Genomic DNA, 15,780 nt, shown 5'->3' with positions numbered 1-15,780 from the left:
TTAAAACAAATTATAAAGGGATATTTATGTTTTTATAATTTTAGTAGTACTGCAGTATACTGTACTGCAGTGATTTTGTTTAAGATATAGGAATACAGTCCAGATACATACATTTAAATAATAAAAAGGTATAGGAAAAGAAGTAAGACGTTTCAATTTTGAGCATGAGGTAATCCCACAATGTAATACGTAACATTTTATATTTAATTGAATACAATACACATTCAACAATTTTTTAGCCTAAATTTATTATCTATTATCCACTCCATATAACTAATAGTTTGTTGAAATCTTATCAATTACTTTCAAGAATGATCGACGTTGTGAATTGATGGCATGATTACCGTCAGCATTCATGTTTCTTAAACATAGTTATACAAAATATAGAAATAATGATTTAATCGTACTAAATGTAAGTAGTAAGGTGTCTATATTCTCTGCTTGCTTAGGCTATTGATAACCAGGGTTCACACAATGCGGTGTCTTTTGAAATTTGGTAGTGTGTAACAAACAATGAAGTTATAGAAATTAAGTAAGAAATCATGAAAGCAAAATATAATTGCATATCTATATGTCATACTAAACACGGGTATTAGAAGCAAAATATTCAACTAAAACTAGTCTATTATAATAATGTTAAATTTCTGAATAAAATATAAATTAAAAGATATAATATTATGTTGTTTAAACTGAATGTTAAAAACATCTAAATTATCCGCTACTCAGTCAGAATCCATAGGATACAGCAAAAGCAACCAACCGATTTGATTATGCTAGCCAACTTTGAACTTCATCTGCTAAATCCTTCCTATCGGATTCTTTGAGCGCTTTAGTAAGTTTTTCATACCTCTCATGAATTTCTGCATTCTTATACCATCGGTCCAGCATGCTGAAAATTGCCCATGCTGTGTTGTTACCACTATCATTTTCAAACCGATAGAAATCTTCTTGCTTGAAGCCAAGATATACTCCAACTTGTTTCCATTCAGTGCCCAATTTCTTTGCCAAATCCATTAATTTATTGGTTGCATCTATATAAAAAGGAACTCTTTATTTGATGAAAAATAACAATTATAATGTTACAAATAAATAAAATTCTTCATATTCCTGTTTTGAATTGAGATTGTTAATTTTAAATCCCAGTTCGGTTTAAGTACTCTATTTTACTCTATCTATCGAGACTATGCTTAACGAAAGAAAGTAAAGTAAGTAAATTGAATACATTAACACATCTATATAATATATAGGCCTAGATTAAAAAAAAAGATATTTTAATCTAAAATGCATTTAATTTTTTGCCTACTTTCGACTTTATCAGCTATTTCATTTAGATTAGCTTTCCTGAGAACTTTAGGAATTGTTGAACCAACTGCTTCATTCGTCTTGTATTGATCTTTGACCATGCTGGCTTGTTCTTTGAGATCAGCAACATGTTTTTGCAGTTCTTTAATTTCACTGTTGAGAATGTTGATGACATCTGATACTTGGGTCGTTTTACCTATAAAATAGATAAAAGAAAACACTCATTAAAAAGGTTTTCTCTTTTCATTATGCTATTGTTACTGTGGAAATTGGTATGATGTTGGTTTTGCTGACATGCACAGCAAAAACATTTTTCAAAAATTGCTAAATCATATATTTTTAGTCGCGTGCGTACAACGCGACTCTACAGCTCACCATGTCGGTCGGTCGGTTGGTCGGTAAACACTATCTTGAACACGCGACTGCATATATGGTCTTGTTTTTCTTTCGATCGTTTGTTTCCTGCATTCAGGGGCAGAGCTACTGAAGCGAACAGGTGATCTGAGGCAATCCACACATTCATTTTTATTGACACTAATTTTATGCTAGCAATTTAAGTTTTGAAATTTAAATCTGACCTGGATTTTCACCAGAAGTTGCGGCATGCTGCGAAGTATTATCTGATGAGTCCTTATCATTGGTATTAGGATTCTGTAACACAAAAAACAGTTGGTTTATCTAGTTATAAAAGTCCACTATCAATTAAAAAAAAAATGTTTCAACGTGTGTGATACGTAGATAAAGAGTGAAAATAGAGTAAAAATGCTAGTCCAGATTTAGTAATAGAAATAATTTTGCAATTCCGAAAGTTCGTACTTCTTTTTTTTTAATGGAGCTCAACTTTGGAGTAATTTACCCTATAAAATTTAAATTCATAAATGAAGTTAATGTTCACTTTTACAAAAACATTAGCACATGTTTACTTTATTTCTTTTATATAGTTGTAGTTTTTTTCTTATTGAATTATTGTAGTTGGATCAAAATTTAACTTATAATTTATTTTTGTGACAGGAGTCAAACTTCGATTAGCAGAAAGCTATTTTTTGGCTCCTTTTCACATATTTTACTGTTTATGTAAAGTGATTCTATATTTCGAACTTTATGTGTTCATTTGATTAGTTAATTAGTGGCCATGGCCCTGCTTGTAGGAAATACTATTTATGATACCAAACATAATAAAATTATGTAGGCCTAAGCAGAGAAATTAATATTTAAGAAAAGATGACGCAGTAGGCCTACAGAGTTAACTCGATCAATTTTCGTGGAATTTGGAGTGCATTAGGATCGCATAAGGTACCAATGTTATTTATTTCAACTAAGAAATGAATGAAAAATGTTGGAACAAAGATGTATTCTCAATTTTCATTTTTTCACGAGCATGCTTGTAACACTATATTTATATGATTTTAGTTATTATTGAAACTTATTCTATACCTTGGAACACTGGCCAAAAGAGGAAGAACATTAACAATAAATAGATAATGCAATTATAATTTACCAAATCTGTGTAATCTTTTAGCCTCAAAAGCAAAATCTTGAAACTATTTTCAAAGTCCTCTGCATTTGAAAAGTCAATGTAAATTTGTCCACCAAATATTGTCTCAACCCACTCGTTTCGTTTATAACCCTTCTCCGCAATTATAGGAAAACAATCTTTGTTACGATTTCCGATCATATTGCCCTCTGAATTATAAACATAATGTAATTTCCATGTTAGTTCTGGATAGATTAAACAAAAATAATGCAAAAACAACGAATCGTTTTAAATATTTAATTATTCAAAGCAATACAAACATTTACCACGTAAACAATTTTCGCTTTCCTGGTATGCTTTAGATAAACATCCAATTACGACTGTCGCATTTTTGACAGCCTTTGCCATTTCAATGTAAATAGACTTATGTTTTCGTTTCAATCCATCTGTACCACTTCGGTCAATCCACACTCTGTAACCGGCTTGTTCTAAACGTTCCCATATCTTTTCAACGATTCTAATAAACGTTAACAATTTTATTATTGAAATTATTAAAAATTCATTATTTGTATGTATTACTTAAATGTGTTATTTAAAAAAAACAAAAAAAAAACACGTATTTCTAAATTATTAAAAATGTATGTATGTTTAGTATGTATTACTAAATTGCGTTATTTTATATAAAAAAAATATGTATTTCTAAATATGCGATATAGATCCTATTATAAAATCATTGTTATTCGTATAGTCATTATATTATACAGATATTAATTGCTTAGAGGTAATTATAACATTTGAAATCCTCCGAGGAAATAATATTTAATAATTAGTCTCGAATAAAAAGCATAGGTCCCAAGCAGGATATTAACTGTTACACTACACATATATATAAATCAATATCTGTTATATTACATTTATAACCCACTGATCAGTCCGCTATAACATTTTTGATCCACGAAACGGTAGCCATGTGATGCCTTTTGAACCAATCACGTTCACGTGTTTACATGGGATATATAATATAAAATATATATTATTTTAACTTACCTTTCGTCCTTCCAACTATAGCAGAGCATAATGTATCCTCTTCCCTGAAAGAAATTATATTCATCAGTACTGCCAGTTTGTTATGTAGTTGTAGTGATCGAGAATAGTTAACTAATCCTCGGTTCTATTATAATGATGGAAGGTTGATGTTATAATGATTATAATGTTATTTTAAAATATTCTATAATGTAGCAATAGTTTAAAAAAAAGCCCAATACAAATATGTGAAAAATGTATGCATACGTATATACTTTATATTCACTAAATTTAACAATTTATGCACATATTGGCATGGTTACTATAGTTATAATGTATGTAGTTTTTGTTTGCTTTATATAATATGTAGTTAGAGTTTTGAAAATACTGGTATTACTGAAATAATACAAAATTGTGAAAAAAGAGATTTGTCAAAAACTCACAGACATCTTCAAATGCAATATTTCAATACCAGCTAAAACCTATAAATAATTATACAATTCATTATTAATTAAAATGTACTAGCAGTAACCCGTACTGCGCACGGTCTTTTTCTGTCTTAATATGTGGTTAAATACTTTGCATGGGTAAGTATAATAAAAGCGCACTCTGATAAAAGTACTTTGACAAATTATTAAAATCAAAACAAATTGTATCACGAATAAAATTCGGAGTTAATGTATTTACGGCCATTGATTTGTTATACACTATCCATTCACTTTAAAATATATGTAGGCTAAAACATTAAAGCAATAGTACAGTGGATGTGGAACTTTAGACTTAACTTTACTTTTGACTGTTTAGACTTTACGAATATAAAAGACGCTAAAGAAAAACTGTGCTGTGTGAATTAGATGATGCGCGCAAACACATAACGAAAGTATAAAATGCCAAACTACCGTATATTATGTTGCTTGTTTTTCGTGGTGTATTAATTATTTGATACATAGAGATAAAATAAAAAATCTAATTAAAAACACATTGCTGCGGAAACACGAATTTGTAAGTTTATTCATTTACATTTTATTTTTATTTAACTGGTTTTGATATTTTACATTTTTTTTTGTGTATGGGAGATTTGTTACCTATTTGCTACTTTTGTAATTAAATTGTGGTCTACCAGTAACCCTTCTTCCGCACGGTTTGTCTGTCTTAATAATAATTCGCATGGCATGATTAAGTATAATAAAAGCGTACTCTTCCCGGCCACGATATTTCTTTTCGTACATAAGTTGGGAACCACCTCTCATGAAACGTCACAAAATAAACATGAATATTCATTTACCATATCCATAAAGTGTGACGTAAGAAATGAGCTAATACAGACGCTTTCTGTCGAGCCGTCTGTGTAGTCGAGTGTATTGGACTATGGACTTTACATGAGAGAGATTATTTAGAGGGTTTGGTTTAGATATATTTAAGAAGTAGTTCGGCTATCTTTCACATAATTGGCCCCAACTTCTGTACGAAAAAAAATCGCTTCCTTGCCAATGACAAATTATTTATAAAAAAAACAAACAAATTGTCAACAATACAATTCGGAACTATTTACGGCCATTGATTTTGTTATACACGGAGTATTCCTTTACTTTTAAATATCTGTAAGCTACAAAATGAAAGCAATACTGGATATGGGACTTTGTGCTGTGTTTCAACGTGCATGGGCGGGAGGCGATTTTTTTTTCTTACATAAGTTGGGGACCCCTTAATGAAACGTCACAAAATAAACATGAATAATTCATCAGTTAAATTTTCTTGTTCCGTGTGCACCCAAGCGTATAGCAACAAGAAGTGATTACACGACACAACTGCGATACGATTCTAGGCCTATCTCCGCTGTGGTTGCGGCGTGCGATTTCATAAAAGAATAGCGGCGTTTTGTGTGGATTGTCGAAATAATCAGCCTTTAGTTTATGATAGTGTTTTTAATATAATGTATTACTAAAGAATTACGTGTTAAAATTATAGTTTCTATTATTACTATTAGGCCTAATTATTAGTCTCTAAAGCCCATGTCTATTCTAGTAGTCTGTGTGGGTGTGACGTGTGTGTTACGGTTAGGTATGACAGTCCGAGTAATAAGTCAGCAAAATTAAACAATTACATTACACAAAAATACATTTTTTATTCTTGTGGTTCTAATCTTTCCATCTCATGTGTTCATAATTACGCGCATTTTTAAAGTTCCTTTGAGTACATGCATAATATTGTTTGATAATAAAATAGCAGAATTAAAAAATTACAGTACACAAATTATACACATTCTTCTTGTGGTCTAAGCTTTCTATGGGCTATGTCTAATTACCTACTTAGTTGAATGTCTTGCCTAGCTGTCGATTAGCCTCGACACATTTTGCATAGGTTGGTGTGTGTGTGAAGAAGAGTGCGCGAAGGCAATATCATGAATTGACCTAGAATCCTAGGCCTAGAAAGAATCGTATCGCAGTTGTAATCACTTGTTGCTATACGCTTGGGTACACACGGAACAAAAAAAGTAACTGATGAATTATTCATGTTTATTTTGTGACGTTTCATGAGGGGTCCCCAACTTATGTACGAAAAAAAAAATCGCGGGCGGGACGCGAAATTTTTTTTACTCGTCATATAAGGCCGATTTAGCAGAAGTCAATAGAGGGCGCGCTCTATCGCTCATGAATATTTAAATTACAGCCAGCCAGGCTGCTGCTGCTGCACGCTAAGACAGTCAGCGCCAGCGGTCACGCAAGCAGAGCAGGGAATTGCTTTCCCAACTCGCTGTCATATCAGCTACCTACTACAGTGCTACTGTAATGTTCTTCTTGACTACTGATATAGGCCTACAATGAAAGCAATTATTTATTTATTTTTGTTAAGATCATATGGGACTGCTGACTTGTAGTTACAGCAATTGTATTGTATATTTGTTGGTCAAATAAATAAATGAAATGAAAATTCGTGCAATAATTACATTTAATTAATACTGTAATAGGTATATGGTCAGTGGCGTATCCAGGATTTTGAAGTTGGGGGGGCCGGGAATTGCCAATTTGCCGACAAAATTGGTGTCATTATCTTTACATACACGACGTCTCTGATCAATATATATGTTCTAGGATTACATAGTCATATTGTCTTATATGGGATAACGATGCAAAATTAAAACCAAACCAACATTATCTGTTAGTATGTTGTATTCATATTACAATAAAGAAAGAGTTAGGAAAATCTGACTTGTAGTTTTCGAAATATAGGGTCTAAAACATCGCCGAAAATGATCGTTTTTAGCCACGAAAGAAGTAAAACAATTTGCGGCCTCAGTCGACAATTCTATTTTTGGTTAAAATAATTACGTTTTTTAGTAATTTATTTTATATATCACCATTGGAAATATCAATAAAACATGTTATTAAATGCTTATAAAATATATAAAGTTGTTTACTTAACGGAATTCGGACAAATTCATTGCTCTAACTTTGTGTAGTAACGATCCGAGAGATTCATGGTACACGCGCGAGAGAAAACATTCCGCTGCGGGTGATTCGCATCCACCAATCAAATCAGCTAGAATCCTAAATCATTCAACCGTGAGCAATGCCAATCGCGAGAAAGCTCAGCTTTGATTGGCTTACGATGACATCATATCACAAAATGGTGGTTTTGTAGTTGAGCCAGGGAGTTGTTATTTTCAACTCCCTGGTTGAGTCTCACGGAATAATCTGTTCCAAAAATGAAATACATGGATATTTTTTATGGTATATGTGCTTTTTCTTTAAAAATTTTGAATAATAAAGGCCTCATAAAACCGGGTTTTTGGCACTTATAATAAATATATCTTAGACAAAAAAGCACATGGCATGTGGAACTATATAATCTCTTAGCGTAGGAAGACATACAAATCTCAGGTCATGAGAGGCTCAACTGCATGCAAAAACAAGGTTTTAGGGTAAGGTCAAAGACTTTTGAGTAAACAATCTACCGCGTACGGCCGTACGTACGTGCTACACATTTTTAACGTGTTTCGTTAGATGTAATGAAAATAAAAAATAGTTGATCTGAAGGGATCAATGATGATATGATATGTAAATAAACAAACACTCAAAAGAATTATGTTTACAGTTCAATTATTGTCAGAATAAATAGTTTATTTTTTTCCCCGGCACCTTTGTTTGCCGACGGCCGCGATGATGTGCCGACGGAAACGAAATCAGGGGGGGGGGGGGGGGGGGGGGCCCGGGCCCCCCGGCTCCCCTACTGGATACGCCACTGTATATGGTGGTATAATAAAATAATATTTATGATGATACTGTAATAACACCCAAAGGGTTTCGCGCTTTTACCAAGGAGGTTTTAACATTGATTTTTACCCTTTTACAGTAGGCCTAGGCCTACATCATACCACCATGATCATACCAATCTGTACATTTTATTTAAGCATTTGGACATTTCTTCTTTGGCACAACAACACTGTCTTCAACTAATCCATTTAACAATAACAGTTTGAAACTGCGTTTCCGATGTATTGTAATCGCGCCTTCTCTGAGTATTTTCGGTCCATGATGACTGTCGCCTGCGGATGCAGTATTTCTTTAAATGGGTGCAATATGCCTCAGTCCCACCATGGTTGTGGCATAGGCCTAGTAGTTATATTTCCAGGTGTTTTTTTTTCTTTTATAAATAATCATCATCAATATCGCTACAGTTATGGACATCACAAGCTGTGATATCCATCGGCTAGAGAGGGAGATGGTGGAAGCAAGTGGAAGGCGATTGTATCATCGTATCGCGTATCGACAGATAGCAGATAGCTAGCGCGAAAGTGTTAATACATGCGATCGAGTAGCACTTTCTAATAAATATTCATGAGCGATGCAGCGCGCCCTCTATTGACTTCTGCTGAATCGGCCTTATATGACGAGTAAAAAAAAATTCGCGGGCGGGACAGACTTCAACGTGCATGTTCATCTCACGCACGTTGAAGTCTGTCAATCAGTCGGCAGAGATTAAAACATTTTAATGATAAATATCGCTGATTTGCAATAAACATTGTTATAATGTTGACAAGGTGCAAGTACGCCTACACTAAACACTGATGGTCAAAATTCTATATTATTTGCTTTAGTCAAATTATTTCAAGTTAGGCTATAGTAAAAAATATAATCTCTAGTATTACGAATTAAAAATAAGAAAGCGATTTCTATATTTTCACGGTTTACTATGTGTAGGCCTATGAGAAAAATGTATAACCTCTCGAGATAGACATATAAACTCACCAGATGGGAAATTATGCCAAGTTGAATAACAACAAAGCAAAAAAAAAAACAAAAAAAAAAATATATTTATATCTTTTCCATATATAATATTTCGTTCACTCTAAATGTAATTTCGCTTCAGGAAACTGCGTCTGTTAAAGCTTATTTTTGGATCAACATCGCATAATGCCCGTGTGAATTAATATATGATTATGGTACTGTAGGCCTATAGCCCGTAACAAAACTTCTGTTGAATCGGTGCAATAGAGCAGTTGTAATGTCTATTGATTTTGTCGTTGTATTTATCATATTTTGAATAACTACCAATGCAGCGGGTAATCTCGCGTCTAAACAAAGTTTTTCGATTTCAGAACCTATATCGCCAGTCTAAATGCCATTTTGCGCACTCTCAGAAACCACACCTTAATTCTACCGGATATGATGATTTACAAACTTTTACGTTATTTTAAATTGATATAATTCGAATTAGCAAGATAATTATTATAATACTCTAGACATGAGCTTATAGACCTAAATACAATGCATCACAATAAAAAAAAAAAAAAAATCTTGTTACCTTATTAATATTGTGAACTTAAATGTCCTGATAGATAAACAATTAATAAATGAATGTTCTACTAACTAAATAAAACTAAAACAAAAACAGTTTTTTTAAAATTATATATTATTTGTTTTAGTCAAATTATTTCAAGTTAATATTTCTTACAAAAAACGCTGCTTGCTTACTGACGTAACAGTTTTAAAGATATATTGTCCCTCTGAAAAATATTTTTTATTTCAAATTTGTTTTTGAATGTGTCATTTTATTGTCACATAATATTTATTTTACCTGAAAAAATGTAATTTAAAGCAAAAAATACTTAAATTGTCTGTCAGACAATGGTTTTTGAGTTATAATTAAACGTTTCTTTTCTCTTTTTTTATGTGAATAAATATTATTTTTTTGTTACAGAAGTGAATAACTTTGATATGAAATAGAGACTCAATTTCTGTCATTTTAGTACAAACATGGAACTATAATTATAGTTCCATGGTACAAACAAAAACTTTCATGGACTGTTTTGATTTACAGTATTATATAATATCATGGGACTCATAAATACCAGAAAGGCTTTGGGATTTGTCATTCAACCGTTAGACTCTTTTCCCAGCTGGGACCTATAAATTATAGTGGAGTTTCCATTTTCGCATTTATGTCAGTCTCTCAATACATAAATATAATGGATGCCTATAGCCCGTAACATAACTTTTGTTAAATCGGTGCATTAGAGCAGTTGTAATGTCTATTGATTTTGTCGTTGTATTTATCGTACTTTGAATCACTACCAATGCATCGGCTAATCTCGCGTCTAAACAAAGTTTTTAGATTTCAGAACCTATATCGCCAGTCTAAATGACATTCTGCGTACTCTCCGAAACCACACCTTAATTCTACCGGATGTGTTGATTTACAAACTTTTACGTTATTTTAAATTGATAAAATTCGAATTAGCAAGATAATTATTATAATACCGTAGACCTGAGTTTAATTAGACCTAAATACAATGCATCACAATAAAACTAAACATTTAAAAAAATCTTGTTACCTTATTAATATTGTGAACTTAAATGTCCTGATAGATAAACAATTAATAAATGAATGTTCTACTAACTAAATAAAACTAAAATAAAAACATAAAAACAGTTTTTTAATCTTGATTGCTACACTGTTTAAAAAAATGCTAATTACTAGTTTATGTAAGGTAAAATCAAACCGAATGATAAGGTGATTGCTTACCAAAAGTTCCAGTTCCTGTTGAGTTCTCGCGCTCCTGTGGCGTATTAAGCGCAATTCTGTGATTCCAATCGGACCATAGAATGTAAAGAACATATGTCGAATAATAGATTATTATTCAAATTTTCCATTATACTATTATGTTTTATGCTAAATTAGCAGACCGAAAATACACAATATCGATTTATAACATTTTCTATACAGGCCTATCATGCTCTGATCATACGTTGATGCGTGATGTAGGCCTGTTTCCGGTAGAAGATTATTGTTGTAGAATCCACGTGAACTAAGGTTAAACAAGTTCATGCTGTTTTTTTGTTGCTGCTATTTCAAAGATTACTCTATAGTTATTACCAGGTTGTAAAATGTGTAAAAGTTGAAAATATAGTATAGTTTATTGAGAAAAAACAATATAGGCCTAAACAATTTAAGAGAGTGGCGTTATGAAAATAAGATGAAGAGTTTTTTTTAAGAAACAGTACTCTGAACTAAATCTATAAAAAAAATATTAAATAGTATCAGTCTTGGAGTTGTGGGGAAAATGTCCAGGTGGAAAATACCGGTGAAAATGTCCAGTGGGCAACCAGCCTAGAGAAAAGCAACTGTATTATAATAATAGAGAGTTCAACGATTTATGAATAGATATTTTACTAGCATATCCAATCACGTCCTAGTTCTTACCTGTACATACGTTTAAGCATAATTATAATACATTGAAAATGTTGTCGAAAAAAAAATAACAGTCCTTGTGATATAAGACGTCATATTATTTCAGATGTTCTGCTGTTGAGTTATAAATATCGTTGATTTGCAATAAACATTGTATGACAAGGTGCAAGTACGCCTACACTAAACACCGATGGTCAAAATTCTATATTATTTGTTTTAGTCAAATTATTTCAAGTTACTTTAAACAAGAAATATTTCTTACAAAAAACGCTGCTTGCTTGCTGACGTAACAGTTTTAAAGATAATATTGTCCCTCTGAAAAATATTTTTTATTTCAAATTTGTTTTTGAATGTGTCATTTTATTGTCACATAATAGTTATTTTACCTGAAAAATGTAATTTAAAGCAAAAAATACTTAAATTGTCTGTCAGACAATGGTTTTTGAGTTATAATTAAACGTTTCTTTTCTCTTTTTATATGTGAATAAATATTATTTTTTTGTTACAGAAGTGAATAACTTTTATATGAAATACAGACTCAATTTCTGTCATTTAGTACAAACATGGAACTATAATTATAGTTCCATGGTACAAACAAACACTTTCATGGACTGTTTTGATTTACAGTATTATATAATATCATGGGACTCATAAATACCAGAAATGCTTTGGGATTTGTCATTCAACTTAGTGGAGTTTCCATTTTCGCATTTATGTCAGTCTCTCAATACATAATGGTAGGCCTATAGCCCGTAACATAACTTTTGTTAAATCGGTGCAATAGAGCTGTTGTAATGTCTATTGATTTTGTCCTTGTATTTAACATACTTTGAATAACTACCAATGCATCGGCTAATCTCGCGTCTAAACAAAGTTTTTCGATTTCAGAACCCATATCGCCAGTCTAAATGACATTCTGCGCACTCTCCGAAACCACACCTTAATTCTACCGGATGTGATGATTTACAAACTTTTACGTTATTTTAAATTGATAAAATTCGAATTAGCAAGATAATTATTATAATACTCTAGACATGAGCTTATAGACCTCAATACAATGCATCACAATAAAACAAAAATAAAAAAAAATCTTTTTACCTTATTAATAATGTGAACATAAATGTCCTGAGATAAACAATTAATAAATGAATGTTCTACTAACTAAATAAAACTAAAATAAAAACAGTTTTTTAATATTGATTGCTACACTGCTTTAAAAAAATGCTAATTACTAGTTTATGTAAGGTAAAATCAAACCGAATGATAAGGTGATTGCTTACCAAAAGTTCTAGTTTCCGCGCTCCTGTGGCGTATTAAGCACAATTCTGTGATTCCAATCGGACCATAGAATGTAAAGAAAATATGTCGAATAATAGATTATTATTGGAAATTTCCATTATACTATTATGTTTTATTCTAAATTAACCGACCGAAAATAATACACAATATCGATTTATAACATTTTCAATACAGGCCTATCATGCACTGATACGTTGATGCGTGATGTAGGCCTATTTCCGGTAGAAGATTATTGTTGTAGAATACAGGTGAACTATTATACATCCAGGAAGCCTCTTATTTGTATAATTTGAATAAAAAGTTCATGCTGTCTTTTTGTTGTTGCTATTTCAAAGATTACTGTATAGTTATTACCAGGTTGTAAAATGTGTAAAAGTTGTAAATATAATATTTATTGAGAAAAAACAATATAGGCCTAAACAATTTAAAAGAGAGTGGCGTTACGAAAATAATTTTTAAAGAAACAGTACTAAGGACTAAATCTATAAAAAAAAAGAAATAGTATCAGTCTTGGAGTTGTGGGGAAAATGTCCAAATGGAAAATACCGGTGAAAACGTCCAGTTGGCAACCAGCCTAGAGAAAAGCAACTGTATTGTAATGATAGAGAGTTCAACGTTGTATGAATCGATATTTTACTAGCATATCCAATCACGTCATAATTCCTACCTGTACATACGTTTAAGCATTGTAATACATTGGAAATGTTGTCGAATTTAAGAAAATAATAGTCCTTGTGATATAAAACTTCACATTATTTTCAGATGCTCTGCTGTTGAGTTATAAATATCGGTTTGATTTGCAATAAACATTGTATGACAAGGTGCAAGTACGCCTACACTAAACACCGATGGTCAAAATACTATATTATTTGTTTTAGTCAAATTATTACATTAAAAAATATAAGCTAAAGGGTCTCAAGTATTACGAATTAAAAATAAGTAAGCGATATCTATAATTATTTTCACGGATTACTATGTGTAGGCCTATATTCATGAGAAAAAATGTATAACCTCTCGAGATAGGCATATAAACTCACCAGATGGGAAATTATGACAAGTTTAATAACAACAAAACAAACAAAAAACTCCAATACTTTCCCATAATATATATATAATATATATATATATATAATATATATATATATATATCTTTCCCATATATAATATTTCGTTCACTCTAAATGTAATTTCGCTTCCGGGAACTGCGTCTGATAAAGCTTATTTTTGGATCAACATCGCATAATATTATGATATGGTCCCGTAACATAACTTCTTTTGAATCGGTGCAATAGAGCAGTTGTAATGTCTATTGATTTTGTTGTTGTATTTATCGTACTTTGAATCACTACCAATACATCGGTGGCTAATTTTGCGTCTAAACAAAGTTTTTCGATTTCAGAACCTATATCGCCAGTCTAAATGACATTCTGCGCACTCTCCGAAACCACACCTTAATTCTACCGGATATGATGATTTACAAACTTTTACGTTATTTTAAATTGTTGTATATAATAGACTTAAAATATATAATAGACTAATTTGTGTTATACTATTGTTGGATTCTAAATTAAGAGACCGAAACTTTACACTGTATCTATTTTCAGCAGGGTCATTATTTAATTCCTGACCACATACAATGTTCTGAAAATATATTTGTGAGAGAAGATTCTTTGCGGGAGCCTTAATGTGAATAAATTAAAAGAAATGTCTTGGCAAACATAGCATTAAATCTGAAATAATGTGGGTCCAGTATTATACAGATATTGCCTGCTTAGAGGTGAAATATAAGATTTGACATCCCCGAGGGAATGATATTAGGTTTGAGGGAATATATATATCCCGAAGCGGCAGCTGAAGGATATATATAATTCCCCGAGTACATAATATATCATCCCGAGGGGATGTTAAATCTTATATTTTACCGATATAAAAGGCGATATCTGTTATATTACATAGCCAAGAACAAGTCTGCTGGGTCGGGTGAAGCTAGGCTAGGCCTCCTTTTTGTATTGTATGTAAACAAGCTGCCTAAACACCTTACCTTGCGAAGAATAATATACAGATAATTACTAATTAATGATTCCTTGGCAATAAAATATTCACTAGCCTAGGTCGTTTAAATAATAACAGAAGAATTTCCATCAATAAGCCTACATTATTATTATCATAGGCCGAATAAATAATAATAATTCGTCTTCTTCCTTTGAGCCGAATCACCGGATGTTCAGTGCGTCGCGCGCGTACCGGTTACTACTGTGAGTATTAACCAATCACAAATGGTCTTTCATCACATCTAGGGAGGACTAATCACAAATGAGGGCGCTATGTATGCATAGTTTAAATAGTTTAGTTGATTAATTTCTTCAAGCAAGTTCCGTGGCGCAGCGCATGAAGCGTTGACAATTCCATCGCGAGTTCAAGATCCAGTAGATGACTTTTGTTTGACGCGAGTGTTGCCAAACGAAAATTACACAGTTAATATCATCGAACTCGAGGATATATACGATTTACGATCCTCGCAGCGGTAGTCATGTGATGCAGTTTCAACCAATCACGTTCACGTATTTACATAGGCTATGTAATATAAAGTAATACTTAATAGGGATGAAAGAAACTATTTTTGCTAGAAGTTTCATTACGGCCTCAGACAGCGTCGTACGACGAGGCTCGAAGATACGTCTTGATTCGTCAGTGCTGTCTTAGTTGAATTCCGACGATATAGCGTCGGGCGTAGTTTTAGGTCGTCGGGAAAAATTTAAACATGTTTAATTTTCTCTCGACGAGACGAGTCGTCGGGCCTCGTTGAACGACGCTGTCTGAGCTGGCCTTTACGGAAACTAAATGAAATGTCAATAGTTATCAGTAACATCTTCGTCCATCTTTATCGTTATCACACGCTTCATCATATCTGTATGTTATCGATCGTCCGTATGTCCGTGGTCTGTTTATTCGTTTATTTATTTATTCTGGTTTTTTTTTCGATTATGTTC

The 15,780-nt window shown here is 32.1% G+C and overlaps 1 protein-coding gene across 1 annotated transcript; it reads right to left on the bottom strand.

Moving 5' to 3' along the window:
• Positions 1-244: 244 nt before the first annotated feature.
• LOC140043505 (uncharacterized) lies at positions 245-10,854 on the bottom strand. Its single transcript, XM_072088028.1, has 8 exons — positions 10,826-10,854; positions 4,243-4,281; positions 3,824-3,867; positions 3,103-3,293; positions 2,801-2,985; positions 1,881-1,953; positions 1,304-1,498; positions 245-1,031 (listed from the first exon to the last, which is right to left on the bottom strand). Exons 2-8 carry the CDS (start codon positions 4,246-4,248, stop codon positions 769-771), a joined length of 957 nt encoding a protein of 318 aa, XP_071944129.1. The 5' UTR covers positions 4,249-4,281; positions 10,826-10,854; the 3' UTR covers positions 245-768.
• Positions 10,855-15,780: the final 4,926 nt, after the last annotated feature.

This window comes from Antedon mediterranea, chromosome 3, assembly GCF_964355755.1.
Source record: "Antedon mediterranea chromosome 3, ecAntMedi1.1, whole genome shotgun sequence".
In the NCBI taxonomy this organism is placed as follows: domain Eukaryota; kingdom Metazoa; phylum Echinodermata; class Crinoidea; order Comatulida; family Antedonidae; genus Antedon; species Antedon mediterranea.
This window is presented reverse-complemented; position numbering and strand designations above follow the sequence as displayed.

What these genes read in the sequence shown, in the direction of transcription:
- LOC140043505 (XM_072088028.1), bottom strand. An exon ending in AAGCGAAAATTGTTTACGTG is followed by an intron (nt 2,986 to 3,102) that starts GTAAATGTTTGT and finishes TTTATAATTCAG; the next exon opens with AGGGCAATATGATCGGAAAT. An exon ending in TAAAAGATTACACAGATTTG is followed by an intron (nt 1,954 to 2,800) that starts GTAAATTATAAT and finishes TTTGTGTTACAG; the next exon opens with AATCCTAATACCAATGATAA.